This window comes from Malus domestica, chromosome 05 (genome assembly GCF_042453785.1).
Source record: "Malus domestica chromosome 05, GDT2T_hap1".
Classification (NCBI taxonomy): Eukaryota; Viridiplantae; Streptophyta; class Magnoliopsida; order Rosales; family Rosaceae; genus Malus; species Malus domestica.
In genome coordinates, this window is record NC_091665.1 from 39,274,138 (window position 1) to 39,301,295 (window position 27,158).

Here is a 27,158-nt window from a genome sequence, read left to right on the forward strand (position 1 = left end):
TTCCAAATGAAATGCTAATTTCTATGTGACATGACATGGAAAGGCAGTAGAGAGAGTTGTCAAATTTGAGAGCAGCTTCAAATCTATTTTTAGTAATTGATAAATGCTTTTATAATTTTTATACTTATCTTTTGTTTTAAAATACTAAATGTAACTATAAAAATTAAATAGTGTAATAAAAATAGTGGTTTAAAATTGATATATCGGTTGAAGAACAAAATTTTAAAAAATATTAATGTGCCACATAAGCCTTCAAATTTAAATTTTATGTTTAAAATTTGATATCTAAAGATGGTTAGTTCTTATTTTACGAGTAATGCAAGACTCTGTTATATTTGTCTTGGTTATTCTTAATTTCTTGGGAACTTTAACGAAAAGCTCTCGGTAATGTTTACTTTAACGAAAAACCATATTTTTTATACTAAAAAAAATCAAAACTATTCACTTTACCCTTTATTTTGTCCTTATTAAAACTCAAAGTTTTCAAATCATTTTCAAACCATTTTCGTTAGTTTTCCTTAATTTATTATCTTTTACAGAAAGGAATAATTTCAATTCCGGCACCTGAGTAAAAACGAGGTAATAGATGACAAGCCTTGAGTTAAACAAAAAAATTTCACACGCGGTTAGAAAACGAGACTTTTTCAGTGCACAAAAAATACGAGCTCCACTCTCTGTATAAAAGCAGCAACGTGCTAGGTCTTTATCCACAATTCAAATTTACCCTAATTTCCTTACAAAGTTTAAGCAAACCAAAGAGAGCAAAAGATTTTCGAATTTCTAATGGCTTCTCAGCTTCTTTTGTTGGCATTCCTTGCCGTATCTTCTTCCATTGCTTCGGCATCTGACCCGAGTTCCCTTCAGGATTTCTGTGTCGCTGATAAAGCCTCAGGTAGGCACCTAAGCTAAATCATAATTATATCGTACATGTATGTACATAATATCAGTCAGCTAGTCAGTATTGGAATTATATTTTTTTCTAATGTATTCTTTTCCACCATGATTTTAGTACTGGTGAATGGTTTTGCGTGCAAGGACTCCAAACTTGTCGATGCCAATGACTTCTTCTTCAGCGGACTTCACCTAGCAGCAGGCAACACATCCAACCCAGTTGGCTCACGGGTGACCCCCGTTAAAGCAGTCCAAATTCCAGGACTTAATACTCTTGGTATCTCCATGGTGCGTATCGATTATGCCCCATGGGGTATTAACCCTCCACACACGCATCCTCGCGCTACAGAAGTCTTGAAGTCCTGGAAGGGAGCCTCCAAGTGGGTATTATCACTTCCAACCCAGAAAACCGTCATATCAGCAAGGTGCTTCAGAAGGGTGATGTGTTTGTATTCCCAGTAGGACTTGTTCATTACCAACACAATGTTGGAAATAGTAATGCAGTAGTCCTTGCTGCTCTCAGCAGCCAAAACCCTGGTGCCATTACTGTTGCAAATACAATATTTGGATCAAAGCCTGACATCCCTGCTGATGTTCTTGCAAAGTCTTTCCAAGTGGACAGCAACGTAGTCTTCGATTTGCAGGCAAAATTTTAGAGTCCCATTGGAATCTCCGATTCAATCGAAAGGGATCTGACTTACAGTTCAAGTGAATCATGTTGGTCTGCTATTTTGTAATTTTTGTTATTTTAAGAACAAGGGACTGTAATTGTGTTAGATTCTGATACTTCAAGAGGATAATTTATTTCTCCTCGGATAGAAACGCAATCAGAGTTGATCTATTTTGCTTTATTTGTTTGCTTAGTAGTTAGGGAGGCCTTTCCTCCAAGAGCTTTGCAATCTACAAGACTATATGCATGAAAACCGTTTAATTCTTTAAGCAGTTGAAAGTGGCTGCCTACTATATAGCTAGTTTCCGAACCAGAAATGTCTGTCAAATGCTATACAGATTTGCTTTCTGCGAACTTCACTATCATTACTCCACACATCTATATTATCCTTGTTTTGTGCCTTAGTTCAAGGAATCTGCCCTACTCTTTTCGATATATTCATGTTTTAATCAACAATGGTTGAGCTTGTTTATAAAGAAGGGTTAGCTAGGCAACACAATTTCGATCAATAAGAGATCATCAGGGCTCTTGGATCGGGGGCTTTTCAGCTAATATGGGAGTAGGAGAAGTCCATGAAGTTGAGCTTTGGATAAGGCTGTTAGGAGGATACTTGAGAATCTGAACCTGGTGTTTTAGTTTCACTCTTCAAATGTGTTGTGAATGATTTTGGCTTCTTTTTTACATTGCTGTAATCATTTGATTTTCTCGATTTGATCAATGTGATTTAAGTCATATTTATCGGAAAAAGGAACATGGTGGCTGATGGTTTGACAAAGCTAAGTTTTTCTTTGGATCTGAGTTGTATTACGTTGGATGACTTTTTACCTTTAATTGTTGATTGTTGTAAAATCGACGGTGTGTGCAGTGGAATAAATGAAACAAGACACAAAATTTACGAGGTTCCTCTACTGTCAGTGCGACTGGAGTACGTCATCGAGGCAGTAGTGATGCTGTTATTATAATTTGGAATAATAGGAGTACAAAAATAACTCTCTCTATTATCTCCTCTCATCTTCCTCTCTTTTCTCTCTTCCTCTTCCGTATCCTCCTTACCCTTGATGTTGTTGGGAGTTTGTATTTATATAGAAAATAGGGGTCGTGTGAAGCAAGCCTCAGAAGGGCAACTTGCTCATTATTTTATTCTTTGAGTGGACATCCACTGTTCTATAACATTCCCCCTTGGAAGGCCACAACTTTTCAATTGACTCGTTAAAATCTTGATCTATTTTTTGATGCTCCCCCTGATGAGTAATACCATATATGTTGTGCTTGTTGACTTTCCACAGGCTTGTTCTTGAATTGGGTAGAGGGCCTTCTGCTGGACTTCCTCCAAAGGTCTGAATTTACTTCTTTTATATAGAGCTAAATTTGATTCAAGGGTGGTGGACACTTGATCTTGAATCAGATTTGTGATTTCTTCAAGGACTTTCGAGGCTTGATCTTGAATGAAATTGGACCATGAGGAGCTTTACGTGGCAAGTGATCTTCGGTTTTGTCGGGGATGAACAAGCACGTGTTTGTTGCGCTTGTCTCTACATGCTTTAATGTATCATTTTCACTTGCCTTATCTGTTGCCCTTGCATAAGTGGTATTTTCCCTGGTTTTTCCCCATGCATGTGTGACATCTTCTCTTGTAGTATTTGTCCACTGATGCAGGAGTGGAATGCAAACCTTGCATTTGGATGGTCCATCACTTCTTGGTGACTTGAGACCCAGCTCCATTAACAGTTGAAGATGGCTACTTGAGAGCAATTCTAGGTAAGCAATCAGGAAAGGTTCTGAGCATCCAAAAACAGATCAAGATTTTAACTAGTCAATCGAAGACTTGTAGCCATCCAAGGGGGAGTGTTGTAAAACAGTGGATGTCCACTCAAAGAATTAAATAATGGGCAAGTTGCCCTTCTGAGGCTTGCTTCACACGACTCCTATTTTCTATATAAATACAAACTCCCAACAACATCAAAGGTAAGGAAGATACAGAAGAGGAAGAGAGTAAAGAGAGGAAGAGGATAGGAGATAATATAGAGAGTTATTTTTGTTGACGGAAAAGAATGAGACTCAATATCAACACAGCTCATTGATGAATTTAGTAGCTACTTATAAAAACCAAAATTACCATTGGTTATCATCAATTTGTGATCCCATATTCTTGTGTGCATGCGCATGCATAAAAGCTTTTCATTTCTTTTGGATATCCATTGCATCTTCAAGGGCATTACACTATCTCTTCCAGGATAGTCGTAATTTAGAGAATGCAGATCATAACCTCTTCTTGAGCGTTTTAGAGCTTGGATTTTAATCTCCACTTCCGAGAGTTGAGTCATTAAAACCTATACGTCTATCATGCTTCATGCATGAGACATCAATATTCCTATGTCCATGGATTGTCCTTTCTGGGACGTGTATCCATGCGACGACTGTCATGTTTCTGGCATGCAACAGTTATGCTTTAGGAATGCGATAGTTCAATAGTGCCATATTCTTCTTCTTTCGAAAGACTGAATCTTTTTTTTTAGTCTGAGGGTCTGCCACGCTTCAGGCGTGCAACGGGTAAATAATTTACTGCCTTATTATTTTGTCCAACAGGGACATCAATTCTTGTAGGCACATTTGCAGCAAATATATGTGATTTCATCACTTTCATTGCATCATTAAATGCATCTGGCATTTGATTGATACATTGTTGCATCATTCAATTATTCTTACTTCATTTTCATGTTGATTGCTTCGTGAATCAAAATAAGACAAATTCTCTTCGTTCTTCTGGAATGGTCTTTTCTCATTATTATTCTAGAATGATATTTTCTCATCGTTCTTCTGGAACGATATTTTCTCCCCTTAACAACGGGAAAATTGTTTTATCAAATTGATGGTCCGCAAACCACACGGTAAACATATCCCCAGTTAAGGGTTCCAAATATTGAATGATAGATGATGTTCAACATCAATGCCTAATCCGCGATGATGCCTCATTTCAGTACGTTGTGGCAGTGCAATAGGCACATAGATAACACAACAAAAAACTCGTAAAAGTATAATGTTTGGCTAGTTCCCAAACACGAGTTGTACTGAAAAGTATTGATGGTTGGTAACATGTCTCAACCGAATTAATAATGCATCATGTAAAGTTTACATGTCTCATGTAGAAAACTGGCAATTTCGTTTTCATGAGTAGAGCGCGGGTAATCAATTTCATTCGCTTAATAAATGTTTCTGCTAAATCATTTTGAGTATGGACATAAGGAACTTCTGGTCCTTATTTAATAGTTTGTAGACTGAGACTCTTATAGCCTCTATTACAATTAAGTTGAGGCACTGCGACACTTCAAACTTAAGTATTCATCAAGGAACTTCATGTCATGATCTTGAGGATCAAGGGACTTCATGCCTGATTTTTTTGCATGATGGAACTTCAGGTCCAATCATTTTTATATAATGAGGATCAAGAAACTGCAGGTTCTGATCTATTCAAGGAACTTCGGGTCCTTGTTATATACTCATCGTAACAAAAGATAAGTACAATAAATAAATTAAAGCAATAGGCGGTAATTCCAGCCATAGTAAATAAATTGCATTTAAGTAAATAAAGCTTGTGACAAGGGCTTTAATTCAGCACCATTCACATAAATCAAAACTTAAAGCAGTAGGCGGTAAAACCGTCCATGATAAATAAATTGCTTTAAAGTAAATAGAACTTGTGAAAGTGTTTTAAGCCAACACCATTCACATAAATAACAATAACATGAAATATATATATTTCTTTCTTTGTCTGTCTCTATCAATCTCGAAACCCAGGACGAGCTGGGTTGTTGTGGAGGTCACACAAAACCAATTCAATATAAAAAGGCTACCAGATACTGGCGTTGTTCTTGCATGGCCCAGAGAACATGGCATCGCAAAGCAAGAACCTCCCTACAGAGACATAAATGACAGTGGGGTTGACAGAGGCATAAGAGAGGGAAGCCTGTGTGGAGTTAGTCATGCCATCACCATCTCAGACAACCGAGTATTCATGGGAGTTTTCAAGATCCATTGAAAACGACACGATCTGGGTTTCCAAATTTGATGAGATTCTTCTGGATCTCTGGAAACTAGTTGTCAAATACAAGTTTTCTTATCTCGTGACGACTTCAAGTTGTAAATTTTAATTCGCATCGGAATTCGGTGGGCGCTTCAGGCACTGTGGGAGAGATGAAAAATGGACATACCTTTGCTTGTTTTGCTGCGCCTTTGTTTGTCTATAGGATTTCTCCATCTCTCTTGTCCACGAGAGAGATACGAGATTGCAAGTTGTGTCTGGCTTGCCGTCTCTCCTCTGTTTTTTCTGGTGCTACTTCTCAGAGCTAAACTGCTTCTAGTACCGCAAGTTCGACTTGTGTTTATCCGAATTTATGGCGTTATGCTTTCCATTGATATGAGAGCTTCTCGTGCTGATAACGTGTTGTAAAATCGACGGTGTGTGCAGTGGAATAAATGAAACAAGACACAAAATTTACGAGGTTCCTCTATAGTCAGTGTGACTGGAGTACGTCCTCGGGGCAATAGTGGTGCTTTTATTTTAATTTGGAATAATAGGAGTACAAAAATAACTCTCTCTATTATCTCCTCTCCTCTTCCTCTCTTTTCTCTCTTCCTCTTCCGTATCTTCCTTACCTTTGATGTTGTTAGGAGTTTGTATTTATATAGAAAATAAGAGTCGTGTGAAGCAAGCCTCGGAAGGGCAACTTACCCATTATTTAATTCTTTGAGTGGACATCCACTGTTCTACAACATTGATTTATTTCTAGATGATATTTTTGGGGTTGTTAGGACTCGGGCTATTTGTGTAAGGCCCTTGGGTTGATGTATTTCTTTGTTTAGCAATTCTACTTTAGGCTCCTTCTGTAAAAAAAAAAAAAAATCATAAAAAAGTCTATAATTAAAAATTAAAAATATCATTGTGGGCCTCAGGTGCATGCCGCACAAGCACAATGGGTGAAAAGTAAACAGAGTTAAACTTGAGGATTATTGCTCCACATTTTGTCAAATTTAGGTATCAAATTTAATAATTTTTAGTTCAGCGATTACTATTCTACTTAAGCCATAATTCAGGTGCCATTTTTGCAATTTCTTCGTTGATATTCCTCTTCATTTGTAAATGAAGAGGTCTAAGGTTCGATTCATGCCAGAGCAAATTCGAACCACATTATTGCTAGCCTATTATAAGACTAAGTTTAACCCATTTCCCTTAGTATAGATAATATCGTTTGTTAAAAAAAAAAAAAAATTACTAGCTAGCTTGATTCCAACATATCATAAAAAAAATGCAGGAATCAGATAACATATTTAATATAGAAGTTAAACATTTTTTTAAAGTTTCATGCCTCTGCAAATTACGTCATATTGAATATATATGCGTCCCCTACTCCACACTTTATCTTAGTTTGTTTAAGTCAAAGCAAGCAACAACCAGCTTTCAAAGCAAAATTTGCCTGAAAACAAAAAGAAACCTCCAACATCAATTGTCCACAATATTCTACTTTATGCTTCCTGCTGCATACAGAATAGAATATTTGTAGTAATCATGCTTATTGAATAAGATTTTCTGAATGTATGAAATCTGTACTCTGTTAAATGGAGAAAGAGCAGAGAAAAGGATGTCAATAAGAGTGTTTAAAATTTATTCTAGAAGGCCAATTCAAATTTGCGAGCAATATATTTCTTCATCAAATTTGCACTTCCTGTTACATTGTTGTTGTGTACTTGGAACACCGTAGTATGATGTCATAATTCCACTTGTAACGCCTGTATTCATTTTAACTATTAATATAGCTTAGAAATAGAATATCAACCATTTCGTTCATCTATATTATAATACGTAAAAAAGTACACCTTGCGCCAAGTGTAGGGACATCAAAACTTCTTGCGTAGAGAGAAAGGAAATGTTCCTCAATGCCAGCCGGCCCAGCACCAATGCCGGCACCTGAAAAAATAAAGTTATCAGATAAGTGATGACATATACATGCACAAGCACCAGCTTCCTATGAAAAATTTGTACTATGCGGTTACAAATTAAGACTAGACTTTTTCAGTTCATAGGAAACAATACATGTATGCAGAGGTACTTCTCTCTATAAAAGCAGAGACATAGATGGGGTTTCAATCCACAATCCTCGCTCTTACAAGGTTTAAGCAAAAGTTGGTCAATTTCTCTCTGCTTACTGTCTTGATCAAATGGCCTCTCAGTTCCTATTTTTCGCATTCCTTGCCGTAACTTTTTCCGTTGCTTTGGCATCGGACCCGAGTTCTCTTCAGGATTTCTGCGTGGCAGATGCAACGAGCTCAGGTAGCTAAAACCGCCTTCTCGTACATTTTCCATTGTAAATATGTCCCACAAATAAATACATCCACCATAGATATCAATTGGTAATTATGTATGCTGCTAATGTTAATGTACTTTTTCTCATCATGGTTTCAGTTCTGGTTAATGGTCGTGTTTGCAAGGACCCTAAGCTTGTTGAAGCCAACGATTTCTTTTTCAGTGGGCTTCACCTAGCAGGCAACACATCAAACGCAGTTGGTTCACGTGTGACTCCTGTTGGTGTAGCTCAAATTGGAGGACTTAATGCCCTTGGCATCACTGCTGCGCGTATTGATTTTGCCGCATGGGGTCTTAACCCTCCACATACACACCCTAGAGCTACTGAGATTTTGACAGTCCTGGAAGGGAGCCTCAAAGTTGGTTTTGTCACCTCGAACACTGAAAACCGCCTCATCACCAAGGTACTTCAGAAGGGTGATGTTTTTGTGTTCCCAGTCGGTCTTGTGCATTTCCAGCAGAATGTTGGAAATGGTAATGCAGTTGCCCTTGTAGCTCTCAGCAGCCAAAATCCAGGTGTCATTACCATTGCAAATGCAGTATTTGGATCAAATCCTGATATCCCTGCTGATATTCTTGCAAAGGCTTTCCAAGTGGATACGAACGCGATCTACAGTCTTCAGTCCAAGTTTTAGAATAAATTCCAATTTGGAACCTCTGATTAAATCAAAAGGGATTTATAGCTCATTTGAAGTGTCCTAGAAAATTGTTACAGTTTGTTTTTCATCGCAGTCATGTTGGTTTACTGTTTTGTTTGACTCAAAAGATTTAATTTGTTTATATGCTCATTTGAAATGTTGTTGAAACCTGATATCCCTGTTGGTCATGTCGGGATAAGGCCGTTTTGTTGTTGTATGCTCTTTTGAAGTGTGATCAAGTTGTTATTTCTTTATTCCATTGATCCAAGATATAATAAAAGCGGATGTTTGCTACCAACTTCAAGTAAAACATGAGCGCTTTGAGTTTGGAAAACTGTTTCGATTTGTTTAGGCCAAAAATGAAAAGGCTTTTCATTTCTTTTTAAGCATGCAAAATGCACTTCATTTAGAGGCGCAAAAGCCCAACCAAGAAGGATTACTGCTATGAGGAATATTGGCGTCCTTCAATCCCCAAATATCTACGTCAGTCACAAGCTAGGCTCTTCTCGACGTGCCTCATACTATCGCCTAACTGTCATGGAGTACGATTTTGGGCAGTGGTATCTGTTAAAGAAATCAACCCCATCTCATTGAAAGATCTACACAAATCTAGAATAAAAAATTCTAGAATGTTCACTAAAGTTGGTTAGCTAGATTAAAGTAGTCCTTTGTAGAAAGGACTAGAAGGTTGTTCCTTAAGTTGGTGGAAGAGTCTAGAAGAATGGTGAGGTTTCCACCAACATGCAAGATTAATGTAGATAATTCTAGCTTAGGAAGTTAGTGGAATTATCTAGGTATCTCTAGCATGATGTTTCCATGCTTCTCCAAGGTTCCATCCATGCCTATAAAAGAAGGCATCCATACCATTTGTAACAATCAACCAACCAAGTAAGCTTGTAACGAAGAAGTGATCAGGCAACCAAGTGAGAGTGAGAAGCAATAATAGTCTTGCAGGAGTGTGAGTGATCTAGAGTGTGTCTCTAGAAAGTGTGAGTGTCATTGCTTTTCGAGTGTCTTTAAGAGTTTTGAGTTTCGTAATATTTTGTGTGTGTAACACAAGTAATTTTTTTACTTGTGTTGTCTCTCCAACACTTGAGTTAGAGTTGTGTACTCTAAGTTTTTCCCTAACGATTGGTATCAGAGCGGTACGATCAGGGACCGTCTAGTGAAACTTTCGAGAATCGTGAGAAGTTTAGTACTTCGCAAGATTATTAGTTAATCTTGTTCGGCTTATTGAAGTTCTGCTGATTCGATGGGAGATCTTCAAGTTGTTGGAGCAATCAAGAAGTTGAACAACAAAAATTACAACACATGGGGGACATGTATGGAGTCTTACCAAGATCTTTGGGATGTCATTGGTGGTAATGAAGTTACGCAGCCGGAAGAAGACATCAGCGACACTTTGCGGAAATGGAAGATCAAAGTAGGTAAGGCAATGTTCACCTTAAAAACTATAGTTGAAGATGACATGTTAGAGCATATAGGGAAGGCCAAGACACCAAAAGAAGCGTGGGACACCTTCGCCACACTCTTTGCAAAGAGAAATGATACAAAGCTGCAGCTTCTCGAGAATGAGTTGTTATCGGTGGCCCAACGAGACATGATGATTGCCGAGTATTTCCACAAGGTAAAGTCAATTTGTCGTGAAATTTTTGAATTAGATCCTAGTGCTGCCATTGTAGAATCCAGGATAAAAAGAATAATTATCCATGAATCAAGACCCGAATATAGAGGCCTCGTTGTCGCTGTACAAGGATGGCCGACCCAACCATCACTTGTTGAGTTAGAGAATTTGCTTGCCGATCAAGAAGCTTTGGCAAAGCAAATGGGAAGGGTCTCGTTAAAAGGTGAGGAGCAAGCGCTCTGCACCAACAGTAAAGGCAGCTTCAAACAGCGTGCTGGTGGAGGATCTAAAAGAAATGGTGACAAGGAGGAGGGAGTTCTCGACCAGGGGGAGCTTCGAAGTATCACGGCAACCGTGGTTAGTCCCAGAATAATAAAGGTTTGAGGGCAAGTGCTACAATTGTGGAAAAAAGGACCACATGGCGAAAGAGTGCTAGTTCAAAAAGCCCGCAGAGAGTAATGTCGCCAACTCAAAGAAGAAAAGTGAAGATGATTGGGACGTCATAGCATATCTAGCTATGGAGGAAGAATTGGACCCTGAAACATCTTCTTGGTGGTGCTCAGAAAATGAGGTGTTGCCTGACTCGAGAGAGATTGAAGATACGTTGCAGGAGAAAATGGGAGACCAAGCTGCCTAAGTTTAATCGAGTCCAGATGAGCTCGAAGATTTGCTTGATAGAGACGATGTTGAGCAAGAAGTGCCTAAGAGTCCTTGGCAAACTGGTGTGTATCAACTACCAGGAGAAGTTAGACCTAGTGAAGTGGAAGTATCAACTCCATGATCACAACTAAGGAGGTCAACGGGAATAACGAAGCCAAATCCCAAATACGCCAACACAACCATAGTAGAAGAAGCAGTTGAAGCTGAGATGCGTAAAAAAGCATCATAGAATTTTGAGTGGTGTAAAGCTAGGAGAAGAGGTCGCCGCATTAAAGAAATATCAAACTTGGGATCCAGTGGCAAGGCCAAGAGATGTGAAACTCATATCATGCAAATAGGTGTTCAAGATAAAGCGTTGTCAACCCAGCGTAGAGAGAAGAATGAGATGGTGTTGAGGGTGAGTGTTAAGGAAATCAACCCCATCTCATTGAAAGATCTACACAGATCTAGAGTAAAGAATTCTAGAATGTTCACTAAAGTTGGTTAGCTAGATTAAAGTAGTCCCTTGTAGAAAGGACTAGAAGGTTGTTCCTTAAGTTGGTGGAAGAGTCTAGAAGAATGGTGAGGTTTCCACCAACATGCAAGATTAATGTAGATAATTCTAACTTAGGAAGTTAGTGGAATTATCTAGATATCTCTAGCATGATGTTTCCATGCTTCTCCAAGGTTCCAACCAAGTAAGCTTATAATGAAGAAGTGATTAGGCAACCAAGTGAGAGTGAGAAGCAAGAATAGTCTTGTAGGAGTGTGAGTGATCTAGAGTGTGTCTCTAGAAAGAGTGAGTGTCATTGCTTCTAAAGTGTCTTTGAGAGTTTTGAGTGTTGTAATATTTTGTGTGTGTAACACAAGTAATTTGTTACTTGTGTTGTCTCTCCAACACTTGAGTTAGAGTTGTGTACTCTAAGTTTTTCCTCAACAGTATCAATCCTGCTAGTACCTATCATGCAGAACCAAACAACAGAGTAACCACTGAAAAGTATGTTCCTCCAAGGATTGGTTCTGAATTCATTCTTGCGAACGTCAAACAACTCAAACCTCATTTTAATCAAGTTGCAGACTTGTAGTAAACCTACTCCGCCTGGCTCGGCCTAACATGACCAATAAAGGAAATGACACCCCAATTTTTTAGATTTCATTATTTTTAAAAACTACAAATTATTTTCAAATTGAATACCAAATAACCCTAAGCAATTGAAAGTGCTTGGTTGCCACTAGCTAGTCTCCGAAGCAGAAATGTTTATCAAAATGATGACAGGTTTGTTTGGTATCGTTCTTTTGTGAATATATATATAATTCAAGGAACATGCATACTCTTTTCGATATTCATGCTTTTAGCAGAGGTTAAGCTCGTTTATAAAGAATGGTTACCTAGGCAACAAATGGATATACACAATTTACATCAATATATGGAAAGCTTCTCCTTTTTGTTTTTCAAACTATATGTAGGAAGTACATATATATAAACCTGTACATCACATTGAGTTTTCCACATATATAACATGGTCCTCATTCTTTGGAGTTTCAACTCTCTACCCACAGAGAGTTGAATAAGAAAGCTTGAGCCCAAAATAAATGGCAGAAGCCTGGAAGTTATCAATTGCAAGTCTGCATACCCTGCAACATATAAGAATCAGCAAAACCAAAACTCACTCTCAACACGCCTACTCATGAGTGGAGCGTATGGCCCTTAGACCTAATTAACTAACATGGTCTCTTAGCGGACTACCCCTGCGATGAGACCATGTTAGATAAAATGAATGTGTATCTATTTTGTTAGAATGGTCTGCAGCCTAAATTAATGCATTTCTGATGTCTGATGTACTTAGGGTTTATCTCTGCATGGCGCAGAATGATCTATGATTTCATTTAAAAACAAAAGGAATAGTAATCTAAGTACTATAGGTGGTTCCAAAAAATCATCATAAAATAATAGTAATCTAAGTTAAACAATTTTTTTAAGGTTTATTTTTGTATGCAAATAACATGTCCCTATCTACTCCAACTTTATCTTAATTTGTTGATCAAGTCAAATTAAGAGAACCAACTTTTCAACCAAACTTTGCTCGAAAACGAAAAAAAACCTCCAATATATGAATAGTCCATAATAATCTGTTTAATGCTTCCAGCTGCATGTAGAATAATAAAATATTAACCATATTGATAAAATAAGATTGGCTGAGTAGAATACATGTATATAATAATTTGAAATCTATATTATTTTTGTTAGAGAACAAGCAGAGAAATAGCTGCTAATTAGTACAATTTTTTTGAGGAACTTTAACGAAAAGCTTCCGGTACTGTTCATTTTAACGAAAAACCACATTTTTACACTAAAAAGTCAATCTTGATACTATTCACTTTATCCTTTATTTTGTTTTTGTTAAAACTTAAAGTTTTCAAGCTCTTTTCATTAGTTTTTTTTTTTTTTCTCCCAGAAAACCAATTCAAAGTCAAGAAACAGGAAACATTCCTCAATGCCAGCAGGCCCAGCATCAATGCCGGCACCTGAAAATAAAGTTGTCAGATAAGTGCCATGACACACAAGCAGCGGCCTTCAGTGTAGAATATAAAAATTAAAATTTTGTACTACGCGTTTTCAAATTTAAGACCAAATCTTTTCATGAGTTTATAGTAAGCAATACATGCAGAGAGATCCTTCTCTCTATAAAAGCAGAGATATAGATAGGGTTTCAATCCACAGCTCAAATTTATCCTCGCTCTTACAAAGTTGAGCAAAGTTGGTCAGTCTCTCTTCGCTTACTGCCTTGCTCAAATGGCCTCACAGTTTCTATTTTTTGCATTCCTTGCCGTAACTTCTTCCATTGCTTTGGCATCGGATCCGAGTTCTCTTCAGGATTTCTGCGTTGCAGACGCAATGAGTTCAGGTAGCTAAAATCGTTTTTTCGTATATTTTCCGTTGTACATGTGTCCCAAAAATAAAAAAATGCATCATAGGTATCAATTGGTAATTATGTATATGTTGCTAATGTTAATGTAATTTTTCTCATCATGGTTTCAGTACTGGTTAATGGTCGTGTTTGCAAGGACCCTAAGCTTGTTGAAGCCAACGATTTCTTTTTCAGTGGGCTTCACCTAGCAGGCAACACATCAAACGCAGTTGGTTCACGTGTGACTCCTGTTGGTGTAGCACAAATTGGAGGACTTAATGCCCTTGGCATCTCTGCTGCGCGTATTGATTTTGCCCCATGGGGTCTTAACCCTCCACATACACACCCTAGAGCCAGTGAAATTTTGACAGTCCTGGAAGGGAGCCTCAGAGTTGGTTTTGTCACCTCCAACCCCGAAAACCGCCTCATCACCAAGGTACTTCAGAAGGGTGATGTTTTTGTGTTCCCAGTAGGTCTTGTGCATTTCCAGCAGAATATTGGAAATGTTAATGCAGTTGCCCTTGTAGCTCTCAGCAGCCAAAATCCAGGTGTCATTACCATTGCAAATGCAGTATTTGGATCAAATCCTGATATCCCTGCTGATATTCTTGCAAAGGCTTTCCAAGTGGATACAAACGCGATCTACAGTCTTCAGTCCAAGTTTTAGAATAGATTCCAATTTGGAACCTCTGATTAAATCAAACGGGATTCATAGCTCATTTGAAGTGTGGCTTTAGAAAAATGTTACAATTTGTTTTTCATGGCAGTCGTGTTGGTCTATTGGTTTGTTTGGTTCAAAAGATTTAAATTGAAATGTGATTAAGTTGTTATTTTGTTTCATAATTGTATTATAAAATTGGAAGTTCCATATGTTGAAATTAATTTCAGGTAAAACATGAGTGCTTTAAATTCGGAAACTTTTTCTATCCGCGGCCTTTCTATATTTCATCATCACCAGTGATTTACAATATAAAAACTTTCCAGTTAAGAATCAGCCTATTTATATGCATCTCGCCGCAAGCCCGTGCATATATGTTTGGTTAAAATGCTGTCTGCAGAAATTTATGTTGAAGAACACAAAATCCCACATCGGAATATTGAAAAAACTAATATAATAAATAATTCCACTCCTAATGATACACAGGCCTTTTAAGTATAGACATGATCTGGTTCCTTGTGTACAATATTCAAAGAGTGTAGAAAGGATTTCCAATATTTACATTTTCTTCGAACAAATAGAAACCTCTAATCAAGTAACAAGACTTTAATGAACTATTAATCATTCTTTTAAATTTTCTGAAGGTTCCAGCTGCTTTGCTTGTCTATATGATATATATGAAAAGAGTAATGATGGGTAAATCAAATTTGCAAACCAAATAATGTGTCACCAATAAAAAATAAACACGTTAATTAACATTTAAGTAATAATTCAATCATTAACTTCCATGTCATTTGGTTTACAAAATTTGGTCTACAAATTTAGTCTTCCTAACATTATCTATATCAAAATTGCATGCATACTCCAATTAACAACTAGTACATGTTTGTGGACAAATTAATAACTAGTAAATAAAAAACATGAATGACATAAATCTATGCATTAAAAGAGGGAGGGAGGGAGGGGGGGGGGGGGGCGCAAAACAGGTACGCACGCGGTAAGATTTTTACAATCTGCAAGTGCCAATACTGCAGGGTAAGATTTGTGAGTAAATGTAGACTTAAACCTGACCTGGCTTAGCTATACTTGTCATATTCAGGAAATAACCATTTCAAGTTTTGGATGCCGGCACCTAAAAATAAAGTGAGGTAAGCAATGACAAGCTTTAGTGATCACAAATTGTCACACACGTTACAAAAACAAATTGCTAGACATGTACTGACCAATTTGAACTGCCAATTCTGGAATACTAAACTTCATAAATAGTTTAGATTCACAATCTGGCATGAGAACATTTATGTAAATAAATAAATAAATGTGAGTGGAAATCGGTCATGGTACTTATCAGTTATCAACTTAGTACTGGTTTGGTACTGAAGTGTTTTTATAAAAAGTGAGTATAAAAAAATTGAGCTCAAAAAGGTGTTCGGTAAACACTTAAAAACAACTTATTTTCATAGTTTTGGATAAAAAAAAGCTGAAAACGTGAAGCAGCAAAAATGAGCTTATTCTCACAGCACAGTAGAAGCAGTTTTTTTTCAAAGCACAGTAATACCAAACCAACATAATATATTGTACATGTTTCTATTGTAATGTTCTCATTATGCTTTCAGTAGCAGTAATGGTCTTGTTTGCAAAGACCCACGCTTGTTGAAGTAAATGACTTCTTCAGTGGACTTCATCTAGCAGGCAAACTCAGTTGGCTCACGATTAACCCCAGTTAACGCAGCTCAAATCGCATGACTTAACACTCTTGTCATCTCGATTGCTTGTATCGATTATGCACCATGCGGCATTAATCCTCAACATACACATCCTAGAGCAAGTGAAGTCTTGATAGTCCTTTTGTCACTTCAAATCCCGTGAGCCGTCTCATCACTAAGGTTCTTCATGCCGGTGAGGTGTTTGTTTCCAGCGCAGTGTTGGAAATGGTAATGCAGCTCTCAGCAGCAAAAATCCAGGTGTTACTACCATTGTAAATTCGGTATTTGGATCAAATCCTGAAATCCCTGGTTATGTTCTTGCAAAGGCGCGCTTCCGTTATCTTGAATCAACTATAACGTTATGAGGTATGACCAGATAAATTATTTGGTTTAATTTGTTTGACCTGTTACATGATAATTTATTCCTGCCCAATTAGCTAGCATTGTACTCCAAGTTGTATGTTGTTTTGTTTGATTATCTTCCTTGCATTGTGTGGCCTGGTCCAGTTTTTAACATTTTACTGCTTTTTTAGGCCTTTCCTCTATTGTGTTCTGATTTTTTCAGCCTTTCACCCTCTTTCATTGTTCAGTTCAATACTTAACATCAAGTCCCCAATAACACTACGCTGCCTCGATCCATCAAGATTCAACTATGCATTGCTTCGATTTGTCATTCTCCAAAAAAAAAAAAAACAATAATAATCTAAACTACCTATTAACAAAATTCTCTTTGTCAATCAAAAGAGTCTTATATTACAAAATAAAATCATGGGTAGTAATGTAATTCCGAATAAGCCAAATTTTACTATTTTTTTCATTCCTCACCCACTTATCATTACAACATATCTCTAATTTAAATTTTTTTTTATAAACATCTCTCCACTCTCTCTCTCTCTCTCTCTCTCTCTCTCTCTCTCTCTCTCTCTCTCTTCCTCCCTCCCTCTTGTTTTGCATTTCTCTCCAACTTCTCTCTCCCGTATATTTTCAAAAAAAAAAAAAAAAAATGAAGAAGCAAAAAGACTGCTCCACACACAAAGTGTGTCGGCTTAGGCTAGTAATAATAATAAGAACAACAACAACATAAGCCATCCTAAAAATCAAACTGAATGACCTATGGTCACATCGAACCACATGACTGAAGCATGAAACCGATATAGCCAAAGGCTTTACCATGTGAGGAAATATGTAGAATTCTCACACAATAAATAAAGACAACACATATTAGTACTGTCTATGTGGACTGAATAGACCATTCCTAGTTGGCTCATCAAGGTATGCCAAAGCAAAACCAAAATGTGAAAGTGCGCATGGGAAAAAGGCTATAACTCTGTCTCTTATATATAAACATACTTTGGTCAATGGTAGGCCAAGATATAGGGCCGACCCCTCAGCTCTCAATATTTAGAAATGCATGTCTGCATGCTAGAACTGCGTAGCACGCGCCTAGTCAATAACCATTAACAAAAAAGAGAAAGAAAAAGAAGGGACAAAGACTATTTATAAATATAGTTGTGCTCTTGTTCAAAGAAAATCAGCAAACTACGTTTCCCACAACTTAATTTAAATCTGCTTCTTGTTCTTCTCCTAGCTAGAGCAGCATATACATTGAAATTACCAAATGGCCACTAATATTTCCTTCTTTGGGTTTGTATTATCTTTTTATTTGTCAGTCGCCATTGCATCGGATCATAGTCCACTTCAAGATTTCTGTGTTGCGGACCCGAAAAGTCAAGGTACTAGCTATATTTTTTGTCTGTTTTTGCTTCTTTTCTTGTGTATATATACTTAACCAAAAGACTGAAATTGGTTGGAATTATGTTGTTTTTATGATGTAATTAGTATCCCAACCCTCTAGCTAGGATTTGCTTGAAATCTGGACAATAGAAAATTTATTTAACAAATTAACTTGCGAAGTTACATGTGGCAGTGGTGGTCAATGGTCTAGCTTGCAAGGACCCTAAGACAGTTGAAGACAATGATTTTTCATTTGGTGGACTTCATTTAGAAGGCAACACATCTAACCCAATTGGGTCAAGTGTGACACCAGTAACCGTGTTTCAACTACCAGGTCTCAACACTCTTGGCATTTCACTTGTCCGAATCGACTATGCACCATCAGGTGTCAACCCTCCACACACTCATCCTCGCGCCTCCGAAGTTTTAACACTCTTGGAAGGCAGCCTTGAAGTCGGGTTTGTGACATCCAGCCCCGAGAACCGTCACATCACTAAGGTGTTGCAGAAGGGTGATGTGTTTGTTTTTCCAATTGGACTTGTGCACTATCAGAGAAATGTAGGTTCTGGTAATGCTGTGGCTATTGCAGCTCTCAGCAGCCAAAATCCCGGTGTGGTGATAATTGCCAGTTCTGTTTTTGGGTCCAGGCCTAGTATTGTCAATGACATTCTTGTGAAGGCATTCCATGTTGATAAAGGTATTGTCAACTACCTCCATTCGATATTCTAAATATGTAACTCGTTGAAAAAGAAAGAAACTCTAAATATATGTGACAGTAAATTATCCCCCACTATCCAATTATGTTGCATTGTGACCATTAGGAGAGAAATATGTAATTAAGATCTCTTAATTATAAGAAATCCATTCCAACATCCAAGATGGTGGCTTTACCTTGGTGAATTAATCATTAGGTGCATTTAGCTTGTATAATACTTTTTTTTTTTTACAATACGATATTCTACTGTAAACTACTTTAATTTAAGAGGAGGGAGAATTCGAATTGTATTGTAAGGAAATAGGCATATTACCTTGACCAACTGGTCTAACTCATAATTCACATATGCCTTGTATGTTTATGTTACAACGCCTTGAAATTCCTTTATGTTACAAGGTTTGAAATTATTGGACTAAATTGAGATTCTTGGAAAGCCCATGCTAAATGGAAATTCATTGAATTGAGATCTTCTAGGTCTTCAATATGGTAAAGAACTTTTTTTTCTTTAAATTACTAATTAAGATGGTTTTTTGTTTTTTTTTTTAAGAAAACATCGATGGTATGAGGAAAATTTTATTGATATCGAAGAAATAATACACCTATAATCAGGGGGGACGTAAACCAAACCCATTATAATACAATGAAAAAGGATAAAAAAAATACACGAAAGGAAGGGGTGACATAAACCTTACCCATCTAGAAACAAAAACAACAAGGATACAAGGAAAAGCGGGGGACATGAAACCTAACCCCTATAAAGCCGAACCTAAAGGTCTAAATCTGCAAACAGAACAAGCAACCTCACAAGGTTAAGAAAAAAACCAAGAAAGTAAGACAAACCTATATGCCGAGAAGAAAATTAATTTGAGAAGCAGAAGTCAATAAAGCCTACATAGTCTGAAAACAAAGTAGCACAAACTATCGTCAGAGGGGAATCAAGTCATACCAAAATTGGAGAAGACAAGCCCATGTTAGGAAAATTGTCTGCAATGTTAGATCTCACATCGCCCAAATGAGTGAATCCTCTTTGCCTTATATGTACATGGCCACCTCCATATAACACGAGGCCTTTTGAGAGCTCACTGGTTTCGGGGTTCTGTATGAACTCCGAAGTTAAGCGAGAATGGGCTAGATCATTCTCAGGATGGGTGACCTACTGGGAAGTTCTGCTCGCGTGAGTTCCCAGAAACAAAACCATGAGGGCGTGGTCGAGGCCCAAAACGGACAATATCGTGCTACGGCAGAGTCAAGCCTGGGATGTGGTGGAGCCCGAGTCGGGATATGACAATTTGGTATCAGAGCCAATCCCTGGCTGGAAGTGTGCATACGAAGACATCGGGCCCCTAAGGGAGGTGGATTGTTAGATCCCACATTGTCTAGGGGAGTGGATCCTTTATGCCTTATATGTACATGTCCACCTCCATATAGCACGAGGCCTTTTGGGAGCTCACTGGCTTCGGGTTCTGTAGGAACTCTGAAGTTAAGCAAGAATAGGCTGGAGCATTCTCAGGATGGGTGACCCACTAGGAAGTTCTACTCGCATGAGTTCCCAGAAACAAAACAGTGAGGGTGTGGTCAGGGCCCAAAGTGGACAATATCGTGCTACGGCGGAGTCGAGCTCGAGATATGGTGGAGCTCGGGTCGGGAGACACAACCACATTTCCTTCGTGATATATGTAAGAGGCGTAGAAAGCCATCACCTGAATGTGGTCCAAACAAATAGACCATTGCATATGAAGAGGCCAAGGATGACCAAAATTAGTAAATTAGATAGCAAAAATAACACTAGAAAAGTCACTTTACAACCAAAGACAATGTCAACCCCATTGATATGCAAACTCTACACCAATAATAACTGCTAGTAATTCTGTAAAAAAAGTGCGATGACCAATCCCTTGGCAGAAACCACCAAGAAACTGACCATGACAATCCCCGAAAAACTCCTCCACAAGCAGTAGGTTCAGGATTTCCTTTAGACAAACCATCTGTATTAAGTTTAATCCAAAGGAAGCACGGAGAAGACCAAAGAACAGGAAGAATAGTTAGTGTCATGCGAGGGATAGGTTGAATCCCTAGAGAAGAAATGATACGAGTGTCAAAACCCTAAGAGTAACCAAGAATAAACTTCGCACCAGGAATGATCCCATAATTGATAGACATGCAGAGATGATGAAAATAGATTGGGCAATCCTAAAAAATAAACTTATTTTGAGCTTTCCAAATAGCCAAAATAGTATAAAGATCCACAAAAATTTAGAGATTGTGCATCTGTTGGGAAAATGGCTTACATACGTAGACATCCAAAAAAATAGCCAATGAATCTGAAAAAGACAAAAAGGTACCAAATTGACAAGCTAACTACCTCTAAAGCTACCTAGATATCCAGCACCCGAAGAAAAGATGAAAAGTAGATTCCTCAAAACTATGAAATAAACAACAAATGGATGCAAGAAAAATACCACGTCGTTGTAATGCACCTTCGGTAGGAAGTTTGTCATGAAAAATTTGCCAAGCCAAAATAGACAGTCGACGTGAAATAAAATGCCGACAAATAACCTTAGCCCAAGCACAATTGCTATGCTTTTTCCGAATAAGATGCTAACCAGAAGAAAAGGAAAATTTCCTTGTAGACGAAGGCTCCCAAATCAGTTCGTCATCCTGTACATTTAAAGGCAAAGGTAAACGAAGAACCAATTAGACCACAGAAAGGAATAAATCTACAAAATAATCTAGTAAAGACTACCTTTGAGCTTCAATAGCATTTGAAACCCAAGAAAGAACTGTAGGTGAAATGACCAAAGATAATGAAGGGCCAATAATCAAGCCATCCAACCATTTGTCGAACAAAAAAGAGACTGACTTCCCATCACCAGTAATCCGACGACTTATTATTCAAATTAGGCAAAACATGCTTTCAACCATGCCACACAGAAGACCGTAAATGGACATCTTGTTGTTTGTAAGGCGCAAGAGAAAACGCTGATGAGCAAAAGAACCCCACGAAGAGGAAGATTGTAAAGCATCCCAACCAAAACTAAGCAAAGCCGCTAAGATCAAAGCAGCCCAATCACAAAGACCAAGCCCACCTTCATGGTTAGGTCCACACACACCCTACTCCAATCAATAGTTAATAACTTTCGGGAAGCCAAGTCCCCTAAATAAATAAAATTATGTGCACAACCAGAAAGACGTTTTAAAAGGCAAGCTGACCATTGATGTGAAGAAACAAGCTTTCATAAATCACGGATTCAGAGTCATTGCTAAGTTATCACATAAATGTATTTGTGATATTTGTTTCTTTTTGTCGAATACTTCACCTCTGAAACTTGAGTGCTTATTTTATGAAACCTAGCAAGCTTCTTTGTTTGTTCAGAGGAGGAAGATCGATTAAATCAAATCCTCGATGATGGCATAAACAATGATGGACATATTGAGACAGTTTGCAGATAGATGTCTAAGGTTCAAAGGGGAGGAAAGGCCTACAATGAAAGGAGTAGCCAAGGAGCTAGAGGGGATGAAAGTTGCGGCTAAGCATCCATGGGGTAAAGCTGATTTCTGTTCAGAAGAGACTGGGTCCTTACGTGGGTCACCTAATTCAGACACTTATTTTGTCGATGTTATTGCTGATTCGGTACTACACGCGGCTATGTCAGCATGCAAATCATGTTAATGTCACTTGATGTAGAGATTTTTCAAGGTGTGTCATAATATAAGTGATTTAATACTTGAAAAAAAAAAAAATTAACTACTTGTATTATGACATAGTGTACCGATCGTGTTTCCGATTGAAAAATTTCTCCATCTGATGATGGGAGATAATTAATCAATTGACCTGTAGGATTGTAGCTGGGCAGTAGTTATTAATTTATTTTCAGTTGGATCAATCAACAGCTATTTTAAAAGGGGTAAGTTGTGTGTCACAAAATATTTTTAACATCAGGATTGAGTCAACCAATATTTTGTGCTTTTAAAGAGAGGCCAAAGGAAAAACAATTAGCAAGTGGGATTGAGTTTGAGAGGATATTTGTTTTTATTTACCTTGATTGAAATAGACAATTGTTTCAATTAACCTTTGTGAAAAGGAGGTAGATTGTCTGCCCTCCTGTTATGGTGTTATTTCCATCCCCTTCTATTTGTACGGTCATGGTTAAGGCATGTCAACATTTTATATTGATTTTTTTATAAAGATAATAAGATAAAAAGTAATAGGAATATAAAATATTGATGTGACTTAACTGTGACCGCACAAATAGAAGGGGATGAGAAGAGCACCATAACAGGAAGACCGCCTCCTTGTGAAAATGACTATCAACCCACTGAAATATAAAATTATTTTTGAATTTACTAATTTGGTGAATAGAGACTTATAATATAGTTTCTTAAAACAATCTTTCCCAGTCCTATTGACAAATCACAAGGTATGAATTGAAAAGAGGACAATTGAATCTACCTTCGTTCTTCTTCGCTTATCCCCAAAGTTAACGGCACTAAAATAATATAAAATAAAAAGACTACTGTTAGTTCAAGTCATCTTCTCACAATTGGTGCTTGAGTTTGCGCAGACGCCATTGCTTACTGACCATTACCAAGTCGGATCATTGACTGGAACAGAAAGCAATTTAACACAAATCAGTTTTACTAATTCCTTCCGTGTAAAATGCCACTTCTTTCACTAATAAGAAAATACAATAGAGGATTAGTTAAGGGATTCGTACCATTGCGCAGCAATACTACCGAAGCAGCTAGCATACCTTCCGGCGCTTAATTCCATGGCCATAAATGGGAGGACCCTGCTTATTCAACTCTCTTTGGCCGTAATATCAGCTGCTACAATTACCAAATTAGCGGCAGCTGATGGACCCCTGACTCAAGCCCTGCCTGGCTGCAAAGACAAATGTGGTGATCTCACAATTCCATATCCATTTGGCATAGGTGACGGTTGTTACCTCCGACCGGAATTCAACATCACTTGTGACCACTCCGCCACACCCCCAGCAGCAAACTTAACCGGTCAGACATTCCGTATTACCAAATTTTCCCTTGGTGAGGGTGAGTTGCAAGTAATGATGTTCATATCCCGAGATTGCTATGCCATGGTTGACTCCCATGCTCGCAGAACCTACCGGAACAACCCAGCACTCTGGTTGCCTCCTCCTTATACCATCTCTGATACCAAGAACCGATTCATCGCAGTTGGTTGTGACACTTACGCCCTTTTCCAAGGTTATAGAGGCGAAGAAAGGTTCATCACTGGGTGCATGTCCTTATGCAACAGCCTTGGAAGCGTCAGTGACTCTAATTGCGCAGGCGTTGGATGTTGCCAAACTTCCATCCCCAGCGGACTGAAAAATTGTACGGTTCAATTGAGTAGCTATTACAATCATAGCTTTATAATGGACTTCAATCCCTGCAGCTATGCTTTCACTGTCGAACAAGGCCAGTTCGAATTCAGCAGCACAAGTTTTGATCAACTCACCAACACAAGCCTACTTCCGATGGTTATTAATTGGGAAATTGAAGATAAGACTTGTTATTCTGCTTGCAAGGCAAATAATAGCGTGTGTGTCAACCGGGCCGTTAATATCAGTGGTTCTGGTTACATTTGTCAGTGCTTGGGAGGTTACCAAGGGAATCCATACCTCCCCCATAGTTGCCAAGGTAGTTTTATCTAATATTAATTCATATATTAACATATTTGTTGATTTTCCTAGAAAATATTTAAATTGGGGTTTTAGTATCACCTTCATGGATTTTCCTTTCATTTAATTCAGATATTGATGAGTGCAAGTCCTCAAACCCGTGCAGTATCGGAACGTGCGTAAATGTACCAGGAAACTTTTCCTGTAAATGTCCCGAAGGGTACAAAAATGATGGCACGGATAGACAGAGTTGCATCAAGGACAACCCGAACAATCTCCTGCTTATGATTTCATTAGGTATGTTTCACTAATTTACATGCTAACAGCCTAACATGAATAATAATCATTTTCATCTATATATACATATAGTCATATATCTGGTTTCAATTTCCATATTACTTTGTCAGCAACTGTCCATCTGCTCCCAGCAACTTATAAAAGCAAACTTAGTTGTGATTTTTCAATTATGTGCAGGTGTCACTGGTGGGTTCTTGATTTTACTAGCTGGAATTTCATGGACGTATTGGGCAATGCAGAGAAGAAAGATCATCAAACTCCAAGAAAAATACTTCAAGGAAAATGGCGGCTTGTTGTTGCAACAACAACTGGCTAGTCAAGAAGGCTCCGTGGAGGCAATAAAAATCTTTACTGGAGAAGAACTTAAGAGGGCCACAAACAATTACCATGACAGTAGAATCGTTGGCGAAGGAGGCTATGGAATAGTTTACAAAGGTGTATTGCCAGATAGCAATAAAGTAGTTGCCATAAAGAAGTCCAAAATTGGTGTGCCAACCCAAAAGGAGCAGTTTGTTAATGAGTTGATTGTTCTATCTCAAATCAACCATAGAAATGTGGTGAGACTGTTAGGTTGCTGTTTAGAGACATCAGTGCCATTACTAGTTTACGAGTTCATCACGAATGGCACTCTTTTTGAGCACATCCATCATAAAAATGGCAGAGGATCATCATTTTCATGGGAATTACGATTGAAGATAGCAGCAGAAACCGCAGGAGCACTAGCATACTTACACTCCTCCGCTCTCATGCAAATCATACACCGAGATGTGAAAGCGACAAATATACTATTAGATGACAATTACACAGCAAAAGTGTCAGACTTCGGAGCTTCACGATTGATTCCCTTGGATCAAAATCAGCTAACAACATTAGTGCAAGGGACATATGGATACTTAGACCCTGAATACTTCTTAACGAATCAACTAACCGAAAAGAGTGATGTGTATAGCTTTGGGGTTGTCCTTATGGAGCTACTAACCAGCAAAGTAGCACTTTCTTTTGCCAGGCCTGAGGAAGAGAGAAACCTAGCAAGCTTGTTTGTTTGTGCAATGGAGGAGGATCGCTTGAATCAAATTCTTGATCAAGACATAGTCAACGATGGAAACATTCAGACAGTGAAACATGTGGCCAATCTCGCAAAAGGATGTGTGAGGTTAAAAGGAGGGGACAGGCCTACGATGAAAGAAGTAGCGATGGAGTTAGAGGGAATGAGAACTACATCAAATCATTCATGGGGGAAAGCTGATTTCACTCCAGAAGAGACTCAGTACTATCTTGGTTCACCTAGTTCAGACACTTACAGTACTGTTGCTGTTAGAGGTGACTTTAGTGGAACGAAGGGCAGCATGGAAATCCAAATGTTAATGCCATATGATGATGGCAGATAAATCAGGTAATGTACCCAAAAAATAAAATCTCAAATTGACAAAATTGTGTAGTGGGATTTTGTCAAGATCGTGTTGGGTTTCTTTCAAGTATATTAGTATATAGGAGCATATTTCTACCCTGATGTGTTGGGTATTGGGTTTCTTTGAAGTATATTATTATATAGGAGCATATTTCTGCTTTCTAATCAACTTTTTATCATGGATTTCCGTTAGTATATATAATTTTGAAAAGGTCGCCATAAAAAATATGGATTCTGTACACAAAGAGTTATTAATGCCTTATGAGGTTTAAGAACACCAATAGTGTACCAACTAAAATATTATGTGTGCTCTCTATGGGTGTGCCCTTTGATCATAGGGCACAATATGTTGTTTTGTGCTCAAAGAGGTAAGCACAACTAAGGGTTTTTTTTTTTGGGCCCCTATTCTGAAGACTCTGTTAGATGACTTTTCAAGTTCATCTTAGCACAATTTTTTTTTAATTGTGCCCTATAAGTTAAATATTAAAAAAAAAGGATAATGTTAGAGAGACAAAATTTGCAAACTAAATGATTTTTTACCAATAAGAATGAATCTTTCTTATAGCATGCATATCCATATATAGCAAGCAAAGTTTCACTTCGTTGGTTCTTAGGCACTCGACCGTCATTTTAGTTACTTTATGTGGAAATTGTTCATGTCTATTATGGACAATGGTTTCAGAACCCGTAGCAAAGCACGGGCAAATTTTCTAGTTCTAATATATATATATATATATATATATATATATATATATAAAGAGCGCCTAATCGCAGTCAGCTATATTAACTTACTACGGTGCTAACCATGTGCTTGGTTTCATTTCACAATATTTTCCCACGACCCCAATCATTTAGTTTTTAGATTCTCATTCATAGATCATTTTTAAAAACTTCGTCCAAATCCAAATGCATTTCAATATCTAATTGTGACAATCTAAAAATAGATAGATATAATGTTGCTGAAAACACAATGAAAATATTCACGACAAGTCGAAAACAATTTACTAGTTAAATTATTTCCGATTTAGACGAATTTAGATGAAACGACCAAGGATAAGCATGCCTTTACTTACTAATTTGGTAAGATCTGACGTTCGGATGATGCGACTGTACTGTTCCTTGCAAATTTTTATATTGTTTGGTAAATTTCCCAATATTAATTTAGTGCAGGAAAACGTTTTCCCATTGCTCATGTTAATCATGGGTTTTTCGTTAACTTATTTTAAATAGTGTAAGTCTGTATTTTAAGATTAAAAATCCAGAGGGAAAAGCTAG

At 37.7% G+C, this 27,158-nt stretch overlaps 4 protein-coding genes and 1 pseudogene across 4 annotated transcripts; all 5 read left to right on the forward strand.

The window, feature by feature from the left end:
- Positions 1–783: 783 nt before the first annotated feature.
- Positions 784–1,742, forward strand: LOC114824994 (putative germin-like protein 2-1; annotated as a pseudogene).
- Positions 1,743–7,738: 5,996 nt separating this feature from the next.
- On the forward strand, positions 7,739–8,855 carry LOC114825263 (putative germin-like protein 2-1). The gene is made up of 2 exons (XM_070821652.1): positions 7,739–7,889; positions 8,019–8,855. The coding sequence occupies exons 1-2, from the start codon at positions 7,775–7,777 to the stop codon at positions 8,552–8,554; spliced, it is 651 nt and encodes a 216-aa protein (XP_070677753.1). The 5' UTR covers positions 7,739–7,774; the 3' UTR covers positions 8,555–8,855.
- A 4,666-nt stretch (positions 8,856–13,521) lies between these two features.
- Positions 13,522–14,599, forward strand: LOC103446096 (putative germin-like protein 2-1). Its single transcript, XM_008385155.4, has 2 exons — positions 13,522–13,726; positions 13,861–14,599. Exons 1-2 carry the CDS (start codon positions 13,615–13,617, stop codon positions 14,394–14,396), a joined length of 648 nt encoding a protein of 215 aa, XP_008383377.2. The 5' UTR covers positions 13,522–13,614; the 3' UTR covers positions 14,397–14,599.
- Positions 14,600–17,564: 2,965 nt separating this feature from the next.
- LOC114825264 (putative germin-like protein 2-1) lies at positions 17,565–22,363 on the forward strand. The gene is made up of 3 exons (XM_029103674.2): positions 17,565–17,823; positions 18,018–18,521; positions 21,913–22,363. The coding sequence occupies exons 1-3, from the start codon at positions 17,709–17,711 to the stop codon at positions 21,987–21,989; spliced, it is 696 nt and encodes a 231-aa protein (XP_028959507.2). The 5' UTR covers positions 17,565–17,708; the 3' UTR covers positions 21,990–22,363.
- Positions 22,364–23,169: 806 nt separating this feature from the next.
- Positions 23,170–26,043, forward strand: LOC114824995 (putative wall-associated receptor kinase-like 16). The gene is made up of 3 exons (XM_029103037.2): positions 23,170–24,197; positions 24,311–24,475; positions 24,653–26,043. The coding sequence occupies exons 1-3, from the start codon at positions 23,309–23,311 to the stop codon at positions 25,861–25,863; spliced, it is 2,265 nt and encodes a 754-aa protein (XP_028958870.1). The 5' UTR covers positions 23,170–23,308; the 3' UTR covers positions 25,864–26,043.
- Positions 26,044–27,158: the final 1,115 nt, after the last annotated feature.